The sequence below is a fragment of the Cebidichthys violaceus genome, unplaced genomic scaffold, assembly GCF_023349555.1.
Source record: "Cebidichthys violaceus isolate CVI_PGR_0920_01 unplaced genomic scaffold, fCebVio1.0.p SCAF_17, whole genome shotgun sequence".
NCBI lineage: Eukaryota > Metazoa > Chordata > Actinopteri > Perciformes > Stichaeidae > Cebidichthys > Cebidichthys violaceus.
Genome location: NW_027176340.1, coordinates 6,309,183 through 6,329,931, shown reverse-complemented (window position 1 = coordinate 6,329,931; position 20,749 = coordinate 6,309,183). Strand labels below are relative to the sequence as shown.

Here is a 20,749-nt window from a genome sequence, read left to right as displayed (position 1 = left end):
AGGCAGGGGTAGTTAATCAAAATTCAGCGAGGTCCAGTTGGAGTGAGTTTTCCTCATGCAAAGGCCCGGAACATCACAATAAAGTCTAATTTGAGCTATGATTTAGTTATCAATTTATAATTGATATTGAAGTAGCCTAACAGTTGTATTAACGTCTGTATGTAGTCAACAACTGACTGTTAAATCAAATGAAGAAAGTTCAATTGAATATTATCTAAACAGTATTTATTATTACAGATTTCAAATTGAACTGGATGAATTATAAATAACACAAACTGTAATAATACATGGATGTTCTTCTCTTATTTTTAGTAAAATAAGGGCTGGATAAAAAACAGAAAGCTTTTGAAAAAGGTGGCTCTTAAAATAAAGTACTTTTAGAAAAATGTATTTAACTGAATTGTCTTGCAGCTTTATATTCAGTTTATTCAGGTGTGAAGTGATGTCAATCAAAAGAGCCATGATATCATATTCTCATCTTCTAAAAAGAGGAAATTGTGTGCAGCGACTTTATCTGTGGTTATTTAAACCACTTGTTTCAGCTCTATTCCTCTCTGTTCACATCATTGGACAGTGAACTAACCTGTTAGGATTCTGATCATTTTTGTCTCTCAGGTTTATTTTCTGTGACATTCATTTTGGATGTGAGCGGGTACGTTTGCTCAAAAAATGTGTGCTTTGTCTCGTAGTGGCGATTCACTTTACTGCTTTTAATAATCGTCACGGTCTCTGAACATATGAGACATTCTGGTTTTGAACTGGTTGTGGAAATAATAAACATAAGAGTCTGTCCATTCTTGGTTTAAGGCTCTGGTCTCGTTGTCCACTTGTCTCTTTTTGGAGAACGCCATGTGAAATACCCTCTCTGACTCACGTTCTCTTGAACTGTTGGGTCTTTCTCTCTCTCCCCGTTTCTCACGTATGTGTGTTTATCGGAATACACATATTTGATTGGCCGAGTAGCATCACGTGAGATGGTCTACTACGCATATAATTGGTTGGTGTGTTTCGTGGACCGCTGAATGAGTGCCGTAAAGGCTAGAAAAGCTGCGCCGGTTAAAATAGAAGCGCTCCGTGAAAATGTCATAATTCTCAATTATCTATCGGTAAGTCCAGGGTCCAGATACAATGGTGCCTGGATCCGGACTCTGTTCCGGACTGACTCTGGTTCGCCTACTAGTGACCCCTGCCTTTAGGTGATGCATGATCAGTTGACCACAGACCATCAAATATATGTTTTTTGAGTTGTGATTTAACATATACTCAATAATAAGCTGTGCTTTTGTCCATGGTTCTACTGTATTCATGTTTTTTTTTTCTACTCCATATCTCTCATTTATGCAGTTAGTGCAAGCTCAAAACTTATAGTCGTTGTTGGACATAGAACCCAAAATACACACAATGGCAATGTACAAAGTATCTGTAATCTGTTTGTGTCATACATAACACTGTAAATGTGCTGTTTCTATTCCACATGTCTCTTTGCCTCTGAAGGATGATGAGATCAACCACCAGAGCCAGATGGTGGAGAAACTGAAGGAGCAGATGCTTGACCAGGAGGAGGTAAAAGACTTCAGTTTCACATCCGTTGATCAGTTTGGTTAATCGGCTCACAGTAGGCCGCATGTGGTAATCTATACCACCCTTTGAATAGAAGTCAGCTGCGAGAGGTTTATTCCCTCGTCCTTGAGACGGATGAGAAAACACTTTTCAGGTGCCAGGAAGCACTTGAAGAAAATAAAGTATTATTGTTGAATAGTAAGTGTATTAGCGTGTTAACAGCAGTTTAGAATAGAATGGGTTTCAGTGGCTGCTCAGACACGAATGAGTGGAGGGAAGGAATCAATACAAAGATTGATGAAGGATTGAAGCATGATGTGTGAAAAAGGAAAGACCATTGTTTGCAAAAAAACAAAAGCTCTCTAATTATTTAAATTGTAAGAGCTTTTAATTAATAGAAATGGTGTACAGCCCTTTATTCACATGAATCTACACTAAACAGGTCTGTCTGTATATGCTACTTGTGGGAAGAACAGCAATTAAAGGACTCTATTAAAATGTAATTACGAACAGTATTTACAGCATTCATAACAGTGGGGCTAAACGGCCTGAACCAAGCTTCTGCATGTAGTGCACTGCCCAGTAAAAGACTCTACATTTGCAAAATTGGTTCATTCATATCCCCAAATGGGCCTGCTGTGGGTTGAGCTGACATGATGGTAACTACCCAACCATAGCTTTGTGTACAGTAACATGATTTTACATTCATTTGGCCAAACGGAAGCTTTATGCTACAGTTCAAACATGCAGGCACCCTGGGTAGAGCAATATCTTCATTTAATGACATCCATCCAGTAAAAAGGCCCACAGTGGGCTGCAGTAGTGCACATGGCAAAATGATGTCAGCTCTTACAGCTTCAAGTGAGTCTAAGTAAGATGAATATTTAAAGTGTGTTATATCTTCTAAATCACAGCTGTTTTGAGTAACAGGGTTTGTACACAGGCGTATCTGTTATTACCAAGAGAACGAGATAAATTCCACAATTATGTTTTATTAAAACCCAGCAGCTCTGCCTTTTGAATAATGAAGACACTGCTTGTTGTACACAAAGCTCTTTTAAATCAAATATTTCTTTATTTACAGTTTATATTAAGTTGTTAAACTTCTGTGTCCCTCAGCTTCTAGCATCATCCAGGGGTAACAGCGAGAGGGTGCAGTCGGAGCTCGGCAGGCTGCAGACAGAGAATGACTCTGCTAAGGCCGAGGTGAAGGAGGTCCTCCAGGCCCTGGAGGAGCTGGCAGTCAACTACGACCAGAAGAGCCTGGAGGTCGAGGAGAAGAGCGTGCAGAAGAAACTGCTGGCTGAAGAGCTCGCAAAGAAAATGGTGGGTTTGGCTCTGTGGAGGCTCAGTTTCTTGAAATAGAGGTGAAAAAACATTTCTGCTACTGTAAAAATGGCCGATCAGGGAAGGACTAAATAATTAAACAAAGAGGAAGCAACAGAGAAGGATTAGTTAATAAAGGCATGGACATAATGCGCTGTGGATTATATAGAAAAAAAACTAATTTAGAAAAAAAAAAAGAAAGAAGCATTTAGGTATATCAAATCTACCCATCTATCCATTTAAGTCCCTGTCTTTCAAGAATATGTGGAACTATTGGTCAAAATGCAATTCGAGAGATAATGATAAATTAGAGAGCTGCGAGAAAGGAAAGATAGGTGAGAAATTCTGATTAACTGTGCAGCCAGCAGACATGAACAGATGCATCTAAGAAAAACTAAAAGTATTAGAAACCAAGTATATAAAGGGTGAAAAGAGGGAAACTCACTGCAGACATTAATCAACAACTTGACATAAATTCACCAACAGCACTTGCATTTCTTTAGCTCAATCCTGAATTTGCCCTCAGACTCAGTCAATTTGATGAGATGTGTCTGGTTGTTTTGCACTATGACCATAAATAAACAGTTAAAAACTAGATTTCTGTCGGAGTCTGACTTTTGATTTGATTACAGTCAGTTTTCAAAGCAATCTCATAAAGTCACTCTAAAGCCGTGATTTTCACTGAATAGCAGGGTCACATTAGGACAGCATTCAATGTTGACAAAGATTAAATTGCGGTTGATTAAATCTGGCATAGTTTCTCTGCAAAAGCCTGTGAAATTAGTGATTAATGATATTCCAATTTAATGAAACAATCCTTTCTGTGACTATGTATAGCACCATATTCATGTCAGTTTTTAAGGCTTTGAAAAGTCTTAAAAACAGAAGATTCAATTAGTGATGGTCTAAAGATGTTTTTAGTTTTGAAGTCTAGAGAACTTAAATACGCTGAAACTGTTTTCATCAGTTAGCTTCTTAGTGGTGGAGTGTTGGGATGGTATTTGTTCAAAGTTGAAACAGTTTTGGGTTATTTCCCATTAGAGATTTCTGTATTTATTTCAGTTTTTTTCTGTGTACTGGTTTGGGCGGGGCCCAGTTGTATGTACTTCCGTGCATCAGAGTTCAGTAACATTTGAATCAAAATCTTACTAAACTTTGATTGTTGCTTACTTAGTCATGAATATTAAATGTTATTGAGAAATATTCAATTTCAATCCCAGTTTTCAGGGGTTTTAAATGTGGAAAGAGTTCATCAGAGCAGCAGCTTAGTACAAATCTTCTTACAGTGTGTATTGATGATTTTAAAGGTTTATATTCGAGGAAAGAGACTGTTGTCAGAGCTGGCCAGTCGTTAATGAAGTCATTGTGACTGACTCAGTGGACAGAGTGGACCATTATTCACCTTCTTGAAACCTCTGCAATATTTCATTCATTCGTTTTAAACGCCACAGTGTCCTCTTCTCCCTCTCTGTCTCTCTCTAAAGCTGGTCCAGAAATTGATAAACAGAACTGACAATGTAACTACTCACCGCACCGTTTAGTCTTCTAAAACCAGCTTAAACCTCCTTCTTTCCTCAGTTATATAACTTAGTACGCCTCCTCTATAGATGTTTGAGCCTGTTCTGCCCTGACCTCTCACCTCACACGATGTCCTCTCAGAGACGCTGCCTGGCAGTCTGACAACATGGGAAACTGAATACAAGAAACCATACAGACATTAAAAAGAAATCCTCTTATCCCAGCCTCACATGGCCTTTTCCATCTCCATTCCCTCTGACTCTTTATTACAAATTCTCTATTTTCTGCATCCCAGCTGTTATGCTAATGTACAGTGTTGCAGATTCAATTTTTTTCTATATCTACAGTAGAAATGGAGCGGCATTGACCTAGAAAAAAATGGTGCAATGGAGTACATTCATCACTGTCTTTACCCTACTTTCACCTCAGCTGCCTTCATCTTGCTTTCAGTGGAGGCTCCTCTCTTCTTCTTCTTCTTCAGGAGGCCATGCCATCGCTTACTGTCGCTGCCATTCTTCTGGTCCGTTTAAGCACCTTCTGTCATCCATCCATCCACCTAAGCCCCTTTCTATCTATTATTATGATTAATTCCATTCATCATTTAACAAATCATCTCTTCTCTTCCGAATCGCTTCATCAATGTTTCCTCAACTAAACTGAACATTTGTCATTAACCTCTTTTGCTTTTCATTACTCATGAATCGATTGATTTTCGGTTAATTATTTACTACCTTTTGTGCTAAGTTAATGTTTTGACATGGGAAGTGACCTGGAAAATGATCACATGGCTTGAAGTTAATGAGGGAGATGAAGATGGAGAGGCTAATAACGGAGTTAATGTTACTGTATTTAGGAAGGTGGTAAATGGTTAACCATCCTCTTTAACTTTATTTCCTTTAGCCCTGTAGAATTATCAATTGAACCCAAACTGTTTCATCATGTTCGAGCCATTGGACCTTCAATGGTGCAGCTGCCTGCTGTACAAAATGGAGCTCCATCATTCACTCTCCCAGGTCCTTTCATCCAGCGCCGCTGCCATCAGCTCCTATCTTAGTAGTTTATTGATTTGTAATTTAGTGGCCGTTCTGTTTTTGTTACTCGGATTTCTCGGATGAGAATGAGGTCAGGGGTTAAAGTGGGTCTCGCAGCTGTATGTGTGTGTGTTTGGATGTTCTCTCCTGGTATTCCCTTCTGTTTTCTGAACTTCCTCTCTCGCCTTCCTCTGTGTTCACTCTTTCATTTCATTCTTCAACAGGCTCAGCTCATGGCTTTAGAGGCAGAGCTGTCTCGTATCAAGGCAGTGAGCGGCCACCAAAGGAAACGCATCTCTGAGATCCTTAACGGACTGATGAGGGACCTGAGTGAGTTCAGCACCATCCTTGGAAACAGGGACATCAAGCTGGTGAGTGAGATGCAAAATGCAGGCTTGGAGACATTGTATCCACTCACCACAGATGTTTTTGTCTGACAAAAGATGAAACATTTGATTTGAACAAGTGAATGCAGTTTTTAATATTTCTTACTGTTTCAAACTTCTCTACCCAAATGTTTCAATCCCTATATTCCCCCACAATCAAAGTCAGAAGAAACATTTAACTTGGACACAACCGATGCAGTTAACCAGAAGAAAACTGCACCCTCCTCATTTTAGAGTAAATATTTAGAGCGCATAGATGTCACACACAGTCTTCTGGAATCAGCGCATCTTACTCTTTCCAGTGAACATGACATGTCTGAGAAGGAATGCCCATACATACTTTTAAAATCATATTAAAAAAGGTGTTGCTTATTAATCCAGATCCTATCAAAAAAAATACCAAACACCTTCCCAACCAAGGTGACTTGAACATCTCTGGAAACCAATTGAAAACCATTGTCTTGCAACATGTATAGGTCCACTCACAGGTAAAACTGCGAAATTACTGAATATCCTATATTCTAATTATTCTATCCTAATTCTGGAAATAACAATATATGGAGTGCCTGGCTAAGACGTGCAGCCTGTAAATAGAAGGGAAAGAAAGCTGAGCAAAAACAGATAAGGGTTCAAACGTTCAAACTTTACTGCAATGTCAATTAAATATTTATGTGTAAATACAGTAAAGCTTTATCAAACACGCACTGAGTGAACATTAAATCCTAAAACAGAGTGGACAATTTAAAATGTCTAGTGCATAATTTGATACATGTTTCTCTCTAATTCAACCTGACTTGTTAGGCATCTGGGGGAGTTTGAGAATCTTGATGAGCATTTAAAACAAATACCTGTGTGTTTGTGGCTGTGTGAGTTCCAGCTGCAGAGCCATGCATTATAGAGATAAAGATTTCAATATTACACTTGGGGATAGGCAATGGGCATATCCACTGATGTGTTTTAGCTGTTCATTTCAGAGCATCTGAGTCACGGCATCTGCTCAATGATGCTATTAACCTAATGGATGTGCCCACAAAATGTCAGAAAGAGTCTTTAAGATGCCTCCCTCCCCTTTTAACTTCCCAGCTGTCTTTAATTCGTCCTCACTCAATCTTAACTAAAAGTCTCCACTACTCTATTAACGGTCTCTCCTCCTCTTTACCTCATTTGTCTGCAGCCCATGGAGATCACCGGTGCGATCGAGGAGGAGTTCACAGTGGCCCGCCTCTACATCAGTAAGATAAAGTCAGAGGTTAAGTCCATGGTGAAGCGCTGCCGCCACTTGGAGAACCTTCAGATGGAGTGTCACCGCAAGATGGAGGAGACGGGTAGAGAGCTGTCCTCGTGTCACCTCCTCGTTTCACAGGTGAGGGACTGATGGAGTAATAGCTGAAAACATCTGGTCCAAGAAAAAAGTTGGTAAATCTGTCAATCCCGCAGGAAATGTTGGTGTTGATGTGGAGAAATCAGAACAATATACACTGAAACTTCCCAGTGCAAAATATTTATTATAATCACCAATGAGAGATTGACGGTTCCAGTCTTCATCAGACTAATTAACATCACAGATACTCACAGTACGTGGGCCTTTGTTTAATATTAATCACTCTGATGAAGAGCAGTGTGCTCGAAATGTCACTCAACTGTTTGTGGCAACAGCACATCAGACGTTTTTAGTGTACAAACTGTCCTGATTCTTAAAGGATTGCGTGTTTTGTATTTTTTGTATTTATGTGGCTGCTTGAAGGCATCATGTTGTGAGTTTAACTATTATTGGCTGAGGAGGAAATTAACCTGCCAAATACAGGGTTCATGTTAGTTGTTTCAGGTAAATATTATAATTAATATGCCTTCATGGCAGTTAGGAATTGCTTTTTAAAAAGAATACTTAATATATGTTAAAAATTGTGAAATATTAAGGTACATAATATATTCCATATTTCTACTGTCTGGTACCACTGACTAAGTGTTTACAATTCTAAACGTTTGACATTTGAATTAAACTCCCTAATAAATTATGAAGGCCATATATATTACATGTAGATAATATCCATTTCACAGTGAGTAAAAAGTTTATCCTTGGTGTAAAGTGTCTTGTAGAGGTTCTTTGCTCATCAGTATACTTTCTGCATCTGAGACGCTGTCTTCTGACTTTCAGCACGAGGCAAAGATCCGCTCTCTAACTGACTACATGCAGAACGTGGAGCTGAAGAAGAGGAAGCTGGAGGACAGCTACGACTCTCTGAGTGAGGAGCTGGCCAAACTCCAAGCTCAAGGTAGAATATGTTATATTTTAGTATAGTAAAAAAAAAAAAAATCTATAATAATTGAAGTACAACAGTAGCACAGCAGTGCTTTGAGCTGAATGCTGATGTAAGCATGCTGACATGCTCACAATGACAATGCTAAGATGCTGATGTTTAGCAGTTAAACCATGTTCACCATCCTAGTTTAGTCTGTTAGCATGCTAACATTTCCTAAAAAGCACCAACCACAAATTAGCCTATATCTGATGGTGATGGCTATGCTGTAGGTTTTGCAGGTATCTGATCACAAACCAAAGAACTGGACAAATTAAAATGTTGACCTGGTGATGAAGCTAGATGAAAAATGAAAGGATCAGGATTCACTCTGAGGGGAAATGAATGTGTGGACCAAATGTCATGGCAATCTATCCAATAGTTAGATATTTTATTCTGGACTACAGCGATGGACTAAATGACCAACTTTGCAATCGACAGAGCCGTGCTGCTACTAAAGTGGCGATTGATGCACTGTATAATCTCAGTGTACTCTGAAATACTAGATGCTGAAATACACAGTCAGGTTGAGGATGCAGCATATTTGTAAGAGTACATAAACCAAGCTTTTGAGGTGAAATCTAACAATCTAGCCAAGCCCGGGGTTCAAGGATCAATATTGAATAATCACAGTCAGTGCAGCACATAGACAATGTACAGGTACGGATTTGTAATAAAAATGTCTCAGGTTGAGATGTTTCATCTACGTGATCGAAATAACAAAGCAGGAAGTGTTTGTTCCAAGTAGGAAAACATCAATATGGTCAGACAAGCAAAATGGTTTATAAATCAGCTCAGGCTCCAGGTGAAAATCCGATCAAAACATCAATAAATCCCCAAATACTGCAGGTTTAAACTAGAAAATGTATCAAGTAGAAGCACAGGTTTTTAAGATGACGTTGATCTAAAGGGATTGAAGTGAAACATGAGATGCTTCTTGCTCACTGCACAGTGAAGGACAATATGTAGATTGAGCTACATTGTTAATCTTTAGTTTAATTGCTGACTTGAGATACCAAAGTCAAAAAAAGTTGAATGTTCTGACACAGCAAAACAAAATCATGTGTAGACAAAGTAAAACATGAAAAAGACGTATAAGCTCCACTGAACTGGAACTTTGAGGAAGAGCTGATTAAAACAATTTTATTGGCTTCAGTGGAGAGTTTTGGTCCGTGCCAGGATCCTTTTTCTCCTGTCAAGAAAGAACAAGGGTAAACACCGACGAACAGCTTCAGCTCCAAAGCCTTTTATAGCACCAGCATGAATGGATTAATCGTATATTTGAAAATTTATGCTAAGTCCATCTAACTGCAGATATTCACAGGACACTGATGCAATTCACAAATCAGGCCAAAGGCAATTTAAGTCAGTATTACTGAGGAGTCGTTTGGTGGATTTAAGGGCAGGTAAATCAATTTTGGCCCTAATCTACACTTGAGGCATTTAAGTCATTACAGAAGTAGACTGATACAAAGTGCCGCAGGTCGTGTTGATCACCGAGCCCGATGCGAGGTAGAGAGCTCTGTAATTTCATCATCCAACACCAGGAACAGCAGTGAGTTAACGTCAGATCGGCGAAACACAATAGATGTCACATTCAATTATATATATTATTACACCCGAGGCATGACTTTGCATCGCGCTGACCTCGCTGTCAACATGAAGCAGCGGTACCACTGTGCTGTCAAAGTCAGGTGACGGTCACCTCTTTCATCTTCGTCAGTGTCTTTTATCTGCCTGTTATTTTTCTGTCTTGGTTTCTCTCACTGTTGTCCTCTTAAATGTGTGTGTTTTTGTTTTAGAGAGAATGGCAAAGGTGACTAGCGGGGAGAATCACTCATCTGCCCAGGATTCCTGTGATATAAAGGTAACCATGACTACAGGGAGAACAACGTAGTGTGATGACCTTTTGTTACACCGCCTTAGCACTCGGCTGACTGCAGGTGTGATGCGTTTGTCTGCCTCCATGAGTGTGCAGTCATGTGTGCGCATACTGTGTCTAGGCTTGTACATCAGATCCTGATTGTAAACCAGGCCTGCAACCAACAGGTTTTTTTTTTAAGGAATAGTTTAACAATTTGGGAAATATGTTATTTTGCCTTCTTCCTGCTGGAGATGAGAAGATCCATGCCACTCACACGTCTGTATGATGAATCTGAAGCTGGAGTCAGCAGCCAGTTAGTTTAGCTTAGCCTAGCGTGAGACTGGGAACGGTTAGGCGGACTCAGTCCAAATGTAAAAACATCGTTACTTCCTGGAGTCTTCGCTGGCTGTCTAGCAACTGGTCCCAGCCAACAAATGTTCAGAAGCATAACCATCTTTAAAATGGACATTTGTCATTTTTATCGAACATAAAAAAAAATCGTTAATTAGTGAACTTCTGACGTGCTGGTTGGTAGATTTTTATTTATTTTTTACACACTTTCCAGTTTTCAATCAGTTTTGACCAGTTGTATACATTTTTCGTACATTTTTTATCAAATTTCTCACCTAACTCTTGGCAAGAAAGCAAATAAGTACTGTATATTTCCTTTATCTCCAAATAGCTTATGTCAAGTGAACAGTCCACAATCCAAAGATATTGAATTTACAGTGAAACAAAATAGACTAAAGCACCAAGTCCTCACATTTCAGATGCTGGAAACAGCTAATGTTTGATGGATGATTTTAGATTTTGAAATTATTTGACAAATTTTCTTAGCACTATCATGCCTCGACTAACCTGTTTGGGGCCTCGGGTTAAAGCTGGCAGTTTCATTACATTTTACACCGCAGCACACTAGTATATACCTAGTATATACTGGATGACTACTAGGCCCCATGGTTTTCTGTATGTAGGGATTTCAATTAAGTATTTGTTGTTTTGAATTATCTGCCTGTGCTGTACTTGCATGTGTTCATGAGTTTGTTTGTGCATATCTGTGTGTGTGTGTGTGTGTGTGTGTGTGTGTGTGTGTGTGTGTGTGTGTGTGTGGGGCACATACCAGTTTCATTAGCCTTGTCTCACTTCATACCATACACTGTGTATGTAGATGGACGACATGACCGCTCCCCAAAAGTGAAGCCAAAACATCTTGATCGTCTCCTGGTGGCTGGCTGCAGGAAAGGTCATACATCCCGTACCCTCCACGTTAGCAGATGGCACATGGGCCAAACAAAATACATTTAAGTACACATCCAATAATTATTTCCAAAGTTTCGTCGTTTTAGGTAGTTCTTATCACGCTGATGTAAGTCCCCTTTTTCGGATAAGTTTGGCTTTAATTAGTTATTTGATTCTATAAAAAGGGGGTTGACTTCATGATTGACAGCCGTGATTCTCTCTCGCTAACGAGCGGTGGCTGTGCTCGGCTTGCGGTTGGTTGGAGTGGATGTATGGGCGGGGCCTCGATACCATGGTTTCAACCCCCCAATTACTATTGCACAGACTCTTATGTGAAAGATTTTGGCTTCACCTCTGTACAGTGGAAGGAAGTGGGGACCCGTCGTCCATCTACAGTCTACACTTCAAACTCAGTGGCAGTGTGTGACACAACCTTGTGTGTGTGTGTGTGTGTGTGTGTGTGTGTGTGTGTGTGTGTGTATGTGTGTATGTGTGTAATGCCCATGTGGTTCTCTATGTCCACATGTGCACTGGTGTGTGTAATTCAATCCCCTCTTGTTATTTAGTCATTTAGATGTCCATTGGTTCTCACCTCTACTCTCTCTTCATGTGTGTCTTTCACACACTCTTGTTGCTCGTACCTCAGAGGGCTCTGGAGCAGCAGATGGAGTCACACCGTGAGTCGCACAGCAAACAGCTTGGGCGCCTACGAGACGAGATCAATGAGAAGCAAGAGATAATCGACGACTTGACTGAGTCAGTGCTTCATTGTAATTCTTCACCTTCTCTGATATACTGCATCAGGATTTTTAAATTAGGGGTCCGCTTTAGAAATACTTTTTAGGCATAAATAGGCCTTTTTGCTTCTATCTTTCAGACCGGACTGTTTGGCTCTAGATAGATAGATAGATAGATAGATAGATAGATAGATAGATAGATAGTAACTTTATTGATCCCGCGAGGGGAAATTATTTAGTTGCAAGCAGCAATAGCATACAGAGCAGCAATAGGTTACAGTAAAAATCTTATTATATAAAAAAAAATGCACATTTCAATACACAATATATACAATTATAATAACAGAGTAAAGATATTATATAAAAAAATGCACACTATATACACAATGAATAGAATAACAGAATAATATTAAATCAACTAAATAAACAGTAGTGCAAAGGTTTAACCAACAGTGAATGATTTGGCCCGAGGTGATTTGTTATAGAGTCTCATAGCAGTTGGCAGGAATGTTCTCCTGTACCTGTCCTTGTGACAGCGGAGCTGGATCATTCTGTTGGAGAAAGTGCTCCGCTGTCCCTGCAGTAGGTGGTGGAGAGGGTGGTCCTGCTTATCCAATATGGATGATAGTTTCTTCAGTGTCCTCCTCTCCACCATCTGTTCCAGACTGTCCAGTTTGCAGCCGATAATGGAGCCGGCCTTCTTAATCAGTTTAGTAATACAGTTTGTATGTGGTGTCAGAAGCAGACAGCTTACCCAGTCGTCAGCTGTCTGTGGGCTCAAATCTGAAATTCAATTGTACCCTCACAAGCAGTGGGAAAATGCAAAAATTTGGAATTCATGGTGTCAGTAGTTGAGTTCTCGAAAGGCCCCACTTCTCGAAGCCCCATCCAAGCTGCAAGAGGAGCTGAATTTAATATGTGTGGGTGGTCACAGTAGGAAACTGCAGCTTTTGAGGACTTTAGAGTCAAGCTGCTGCTGAACCACAATGTGAGGAGCCACTAGGCTTGTTTGGGCTCCTAGAAAACATGCCATTTCAAGTGCCTCCTTGTGAAGATTTTCTGTACCAGGCGTGACCGTAAAGGAGCAGCCTGCAGGGCAGACCCTCTTAAGGAACTAAAGTAGGTTTCCCAGCTGGCCGGGGAATGTCTGGTAACACCCAAGGAGCAGCTGCAGAGGATTTCTGAACGAAAAGACATTTGGGGCTGCCTGATTTGGATAAGCAGCTTGTAAATGGATGGATGGAGGGATGTCAGTGGGTCAGTGGAGTGGAGCAGAAATGATCTGTAACGGGAGCAGTGTGGCCCTTCAGATCCTTGAAGCAGAGCAGCAAAAGCAGGTGTACAATAAATGTTCTTCTGAGATTCAAGAATCAGAAAAAGAGGGTGAAATCAAAAATGGTTAAAATTGATAGGACATGCAGTGGCATGTTTAGGTGTGCACCTTTTTGCCGAGGGAAGGGGCATTAAAAAAAACAAAAGAACATAATGTATCTGTACACTAAAGGTACAGTACCCCTTTACTTAGCCATAATGCCTGTCCAGATAGTACAGCTCGGATGTGACTTTAAGGAAAAAGTACATCCTAACCCTACAGAGAGACAGAGCACAATGACGTCCCGCCCACAGCAGAGGGGGAAATAATTGATTGCACCGCATTGACTTTGTGTTGCATGAAGGTGCCTCCTTGTCAATTCCGTCTGCTAGCAAACCGCAGAAAAATGCCTAAAAGCTGATCTGTGACGGGATGCATTAACAACATTGAAATGAATCCATAACTACGTTTTTATAAGCTGCTGAACCAAAAAGCTGAGCTTTGCAAAAGTGGATACAGGCAGGCAATTGCACGTGAGGCATCCTCTGGGATCCTGACAGTATGCCTATGTGTGCAGCAAGCATTTTGTGCAAATAATGACAGTTCTAGGCTAACTATGTTTATGTAAGTTAAGCTGAAGCATTTTGAAAGTATGAAATGTGTGCTATAGTGGAATGTGAATGAATCAGAAAGCTATGCAGTATAATGTTTACAAGTGTGTTAGCTAACTAGAATAGCTTTCAAACACATAGCTAACATTAGTTGCTAACTCGTTTCATTCAGTTTAGTTATGAGCTGCACCCCTGGTTGGCATAGGGGGATAAAATAATTGTAGCTACCTGACCATCATTTCCAGATTGCATCCATTGTATTTCAGATTATATTTCATCTTTTAGTATTTACCTACATGCTGAAATCTTATTTTTTTGATATCCATTTAACTGAGCGAGCCATTATTCACCTTTCTTCAGTTGTAACCAGAAGCAACAGCTGGAGTTGGAGCAACTGCACTGTGACTTTGAATGTCTCAGGAGCCAAGAGCATCACAAGAGCCGGCAGCTGGAGGAACTGACGTGAGTCTCTGCTTTACTGTCCTGGCCAGCTTTCAAACACTTCACCATATGGAGGCCCCAGGGAGAGCTGCCTCCTTTGATTCACATCTTCCATTTCTCTCTGTCATTTGTCTTCTCTTAGTCTGTTTATTTTCCTCTCACTCTGCAGCTCTGTCATCCTACTTTCCCTGTTCTCTCCCTGTGGCGTTATACAGTCATTACATCTGTGGCTAAATTTATCTGGAGGTTTACCCTTTTAACCCTTTCTTTGCCTCTTTCTGTCTTGGTTTCTGTTTTTTTGTGTAAATCTCTTTGCATCTCCATTATGGAGTTTAGGGATAAGGTAGCAGCTGGCTGCTAATAGGCCTCTTTCTGCACTGACCTTTGCATCAGATGGCAGATGGGAAACAGCCCACGAGTGGGGCAGACAGTCTATGATTGCATTTGTTCTTTATTCATTCATTATTTTAGCAAGAAAGTGGTACTCATTTGAGGTGAAGACAAGTTCATTTAGAATGTTCTATAGCACTTTCAACACCTATGTGCGTTTTGCATTAAAAAACAGCTAACATATTATAAATCATTTTATATTGACTTATAAGGTCAAGTATTGTAATGCTTGATAATTGCTTGTCACTCACTGACAATTTTTTTTCACTATTCCTATTGTTGTAATACATTATAATTGTATTATAATGCATTATAATCACTGTTAAAATGCATTATAATGTGAGTATAAGATAATTTACAATTTTTCCTGTGATCTTCTTGAATCAATTTGATATTTTTCACTTTGCTGAAGCAAACAATGACCACATTATTATATTGCATTATAACAATTACAATGTTTTACAACTATGGAAATTATACACTATGATCCTTGCAAAAACATGTCAGTGAATGACCAGCAATAATAAAGTGCTATGAGACCTGAACTTATTAGTCATTATAAAATGCTTAGTAATAATAGTTATTGTTATAAAGCAGTATGAATACAGTGCTTATACAGTGCTATAAGCAAATAATAACACATTGTAAGTATGTTTTATTATGTTCTATAGACATTGGCATCATAAAAAGTGTTATATAATTTTCTATCTATCTGTCTGACCATAGATTTCTCCACGAGCGACATGAGCAGTCAAAGAGGGACCTCAAAGGGCTGGAAGAGACTGTTGTAAGTCATTACTTGCTGTCCCGTTTCACTTGGCTCCCTCAGAGGCCACTGATCCACTAAATACTCTTAACTACTTTGACTGCACTATTTCCTCTCTCCCTTTATACCAAAGGCTCGTGAACTCTACACCCTGCACAACCTCCGCAAGCTTTTCGTTCAAGATCTCACGACTCGAGTTAGAAAAGTAAGCTCGACACAACTTAAATACACAACACACTTAAAATATTACATTTTTCCACATATAGCAAGTGTAGCTAGAGTTCATGTGGCTTCACCTGGACTGAATGCAATTTTGTTTTAACTATAGTATTTGCGATGGCAGTGTTTTTTCAACCCTAAAAGATCTGTACTGTTTCTGTCAACAGAGTGCACAGATGGAGCTTGACGATAGTGGGGGATATATCACTCAGAAACAGAAGATTTCCTTTCTTGAAAACAACCTCGACCAGCTTACAACAGTTCACAAACAGGTAACAATGAGCAGCAGATGTAAAACTATAAATCATAGTGAAGGAGACTGAAAATAACATTTTACCTGTCTACCATTTCTCTAAAAAGATTTTTTTTTTACGGTTTCCCTCAGCCTGGAAGTCTGAATTTAACTGTGCCGTGACACAGCTGTGAGCCAGAAACTCCTTCCTTGATAGAATATGAGAGGATGACAATAAGAACCAGACAAATTTACAGAGCAGTTAACGGTGTTCTTCATTGCTCTCCTATGGGCAAAAGTAGCGCTAGCTCCATCAATCATCTCACTACTTCACATGAAAGTCTCCTTGAAAACAGAGCAGGAGGTGTTAAACCACGCTGCCTTCGGGAAAAGGAAGCCACACAGCTTAAAGTAGCTACTCCGATTTGATAAACACAAATGAATTCATCATACAGGTGCACACAAACACGCTCAGTCTTTCTCCTATCTCTAGCTGATGCGCACAAACTCTCAAAGGCAACCGTGTGCTCAAAAAGATGAGACTATTAACACACACACACACACACACACACACACACACACACACACACACACACACACACACACACACACAAACACTTTCCATCTTTCTTTAATATTACTAAATGGACTACAGCAGAGGACGGAATGTTTATGTGCTAAACGTTCTGCAGATTGGCACATCTACTCGTGCTGTCAGATTGGTGAGAGCTGCACTGCAGCAGTGTCGGGCAGAAAACCAATCCTAAAGTGGCTGCTGGGAAACTCCATCCCATCCACCACCTGCTGATACGGTGGTAACAGAAGATGAAAGTCACGGTCATAAATCAGAAAACTCCCAGTGGAAAGTGATAAGACTGCCAAAGACAGGCAGTGGACAGTGTGCTAAGGCTATGGATGAGTTTCTCTGTCCCTGTACAGATATAGTAATGTCTGCCTGTCTATCCATCTGCACATACTCACAACTGTCTTGATTTCGCTCATCACTTTCCTCCTGTGTTTTGTCCTTTTAAAATGACTCACCACCAAACAATAAACTAGTACCGCCAAACCTCCCGTGGTTCTATTGAACTCCTGAATCCTTCGCTTGTTAGACAACTTTGCCTGTTTGCTAAACCCGCTGGTCTTGTAATCAGCATCCCAGCAGGATGGGGATTACTTTGCATGATCACGTAGCAGCAGACTGTGTTTAAGGTGCTCAGTCAATGGTTTTTTTCAGGTTTACCTTTCCCCACCTCTGTGAGCAGCAATTTAAAAATCAACAAATAAAATGATTTTGCTTCATGAGTAACCATAAACAAATAAGGCGGTTATCTAGAAGCAGCCACGTTGTGTTTTACATTATGTACCTCAGGATTGTTTTATTAACACAAATTGCACTTAAAGCATTGCCTATTTTTTACTCGTTTGCAGTCAGTTAAAGAAATCAAACTTTGTCGGTGCTTTGTTGGTGAAATCGTACGTTAAGAAACATGCATAGTGTTTATTTTCTTGAAATATGTACCAATATCAATCATATTATTTTTACTACTAAATGATGCATCTGTAAAATTGGGTTTAGTTGTCTTCCTGTTGACTGACTGAGGTATATTATCAGCCCTAATAGTCCCTCATGGTTGAGCTCTGCTCTTTAATGGAGGTGGGCGGTAAACCAATGATCTATGTGGGCATTCCTGTCATGTGCAACAGGAATGATGACAGGAGCGCCCCAGTGGCTGCCGTCAGACCCGAACAAAAATGTTCCCGTTCAAGGGTTCTGTTCACTTTGCTGCTTCCATTGTTGTGTTCCTATACTCATTGGCCATAGCTATAACGTGCTGTTAAAGCAGTGTTCTCGACACGACAGGTTGGATCCTTCAACACTGCAAAACAGGAAGATGGAAGTGGTTAAACAAATGATATTTTGTCAATTCAGCATTTGATTTATCTTAGGTATGTTACAACTCTATTAGACTATTGGATATATTGGTTTGAGAGCAGACCTTGTTTTACGAAACATCACTATGACTTTAGAGTTTATTGGGTCTCAGCCCTCAGCTGCTGTGCAGAGATTACAACACTGCCAGCTGCCAGGGACAGCTTTGTTTTCTGTTGTGGAGCCCCACACTAAAAATACCAACACTCACAGAGTACACTGTGAGACACTTTACACAAAAATTAAGCTGTTAAACAAATTATATTAGAAAAAAGAAAAAACTCATTCTTATTCTTCCTCTTCAAAACAAACGAGCAAACCTTCATACACAGGTTTCAAAATTGTACATAGCGATGTTAAAGCGACACAAGTTCTTCATAAATTGTATTCAGAAAATTGCAATCCCTTAAAGAAAGAAAGACATTCATAGAGAAAACATTACCAACAATTTTACTAACTTTTTCTTTGAATATTGTATATCGTTGATATCTTTTTTTCATTTGAGAGGATATATTACATGGTCGCTGACATGTACAGTTAATCCCTGGGCTTACTGTATATGTTATTGTGTGTGTGTGTGTGTGTGTGTGTGTGTGTGTGTGTGTGTGTGTGTGTGTGTGTGTGTGACAGCTGGTACGTGACAATGCAGATCTTCGCTGTGAGCTTCCAAAACTGGAGAAACGGCTTCGGTCTACAGCTGAGAGAGTTAAGGCGCTGGAGGGTGCGCTGAAGGAGGCGAAGGAAGGAGCCATGAAGGACCGCCACCGCTACCAGCAGGAGGTGGAGCGTATCAAAGATGTGATGAGGGCTCGCAATCCCTTCCGAAGGCCCCATGCTGCACAGATAGGTAACACACGCACCGCGTTCACAGATTCAGCTATTTCAGAATTACTGAACAGCCATCAGCAGCAATCTACATTACATGTTGCTGCATTTGTTATTTCAGTAAAAGCTATGTAATCTGATTATCCTCTAATCTTTAGATAGGCAGTGATCCATTGAATCCAGCCTTTAAAATTGGATCTGTGGGTATTAACATGCAATATTCCAGAGTTACTATTACATTTCTGTCTAGGACATTAATAACTTTCTTATAATTCTTGCAACTGCATTTACATGTCTCAATAGTTTAGGTCTGTGCAATTAAGCTGAATCCAATCTAATTAAGTCTACAATCAAATCACACACACAACTGTTTTCATGTCTACAATTCCTTCTATTAAACTTTATATAGAGTCATATTACAGTTTTTCTCAATTGTTTTGGTATGTTTTTTTGACTTCTTCTCAAAACAAGAGCAATCACCACAGTGATTTAACACTGCAGCTCAACAGCAAATATCCCCAATTCGTATGTTGAAATAAGTCAATCCATCAGCCAGTGCATCTTAAAGCTTTCTCATTGCTTAAACAAAGGCAGTATATGTCTAAGGTTATGAGTCAATATGAGTCCACAGAAATTCTGTTATTCTATTTCATGTCAAATGTAATATCTAATTTATTATGCAGCCAACTAAATGATATCGATCAAAAGTCATGCAATACAAATTTTTAACAAAGTGTTTTCTTCACAGTATGAATGTTATTCTAACAGTAGTGTTAACCGGAAATAATAAAGACAAATGTCTCAATATACTGTTAAGATTCATGTAAATTACTATCGGAACTATTGTAGAAATCAAACCATGTAAAATGTAAAACCTCTCCACATGTCAACCTTCTTGTCTATCTGGCTGCATCACTTCATCTTATTCTTTGTCTTTGTTCTACACCTTGAGAAAAATCTTTTGGCCCTTTCATGTCTCTGCTGTGTGATTCCACCACAGGCAACATCCATTGTTGGATTTGCATCGTCTGTCATCTCCTCCCTTCCCCTCAACCAGAACGCCATATATTCATACAGCACCTCCTCATGCATGAGCGGGATAGGAGATGAGTTTCTCAGCACCAGTCTTGTTCTATATTCAGGAACTGAAAGTACCAGAGATTTAGGCTCACCGCTGTGGAACACATTAATATGCTTGATAACTAAATTCAACAATATGTGTTAGTTGCTTTAAATTGTGACAATACTTATGACAATACTTATGATAATACCTAATGATTATACGTTAAGATATTTGTAGTTATAGTTGTGATGGTTTGCTGAAATATTTTCAGGATTTACGCAGAGAAATACAATTTATTAGAAAAGCAGTGTAATCCATTTTAATCACGAAGACTTACTCCATCCAATTGTACTCATACATTTGAATTATGTGCGAAAGAAATGAGACGACTGTGCTGCTGTGAGAAAATGAGCTATTGATTTGAGTGTTTTTAGAATGATGATTTTCATTTGAGAATTATACTAAAGCAACTGTGAATAACAGTGTGTATTACATTTCGTCATCTCTTTTTGTAGGGAAAATTATTGTGTTTTTGAATGTATTGTTAAGAGGTTTCTTTTCATTATTCAAAGGAAGAAAAAAGGTCTTTCGGGAAATAGAAATGCTTCTTTCCTCTCAGCTGGTGAGGTGTGTCGGGTTTGTTTGACAGCAGCTGGCAGGCTGCCACAGCTCCCCTGTTAAACCGCGGTGAACGAAGGACAAAGTACACAAACGTGTGCTGTAGCCTGCATGTCATGGGCAGACAGCATGTTTTTAATGGTGAAGGACAAGACGTGTGTTCATGTTTGAAACTTTGACCAGAGGGAGAATTGTGTTGTGTAGTAGGTTGATAGAAAGGTGACGTTACTGCTTTGTGCAAGATTTCATTGGCTGTATAGAAACAAGGTCTTCATCTGGATACCAGAACGCTATTCTGTCAAATTAATGGAAGACTAAACCAAAAAATATAAATAAAAAGGTATTAATGTTGCACTTTGATATATTCCCAGTACTCCAGTC

The 20,749-nt window shown here is 39.5% G+C and overlaps 1 protein-coding gene across 1 annotated transcript in view; it reads left to right on the top strand.

Annotated features, from left to right (window-relative positions):
* kif5ab (kinesin family member 5A, b) overlaps positions 1–20,749 on the top strand; it is a 58,586-nt gene that overhangs the window by 28,746 nt on the left and 9,091 nt on the right. Inside the window, exons 13-24 of the mRNA XM_068712368.1 lie at positions 1,495–1,563; positions 2,680–2,886; positions 5,660–5,806; positions 6,996–7,184; positions 7,977–8,094; positions 9,921–9,985; positions 11,868–11,977; positions 14,242–14,343; positions 15,439–15,499; positions 15,612–15,683; positions 15,865–15,969; positions 18,493–18,709. Coding sequence (XP_068568469.1) covers positions 1,495–1,563; positions 2,680–2,886; positions 5,660–5,806; positions 6,996–7,184; positions 7,977–8,094; positions 9,921–9,985; positions 11,868–11,977; positions 14,242–14,343; positions 15,439–15,499; positions 15,612–15,683; positions 15,865–15,969; positions 18,493–18,709 — 1,462 coding nt within the window. The remainder of the gene's footprint in view (positions 1–1,494; positions 1,564–2,679; positions 2,887–5,659; positions 5,807–6,995; positions 7,185–7,976; positions 8,095–9,920; positions 9,986–11,867; positions 11,978–14,241; positions 14,344–15,438; positions 15,500–15,611; positions 15,684–15,864; positions 15,970–18,492; positions 18,710–20,749) is intronic.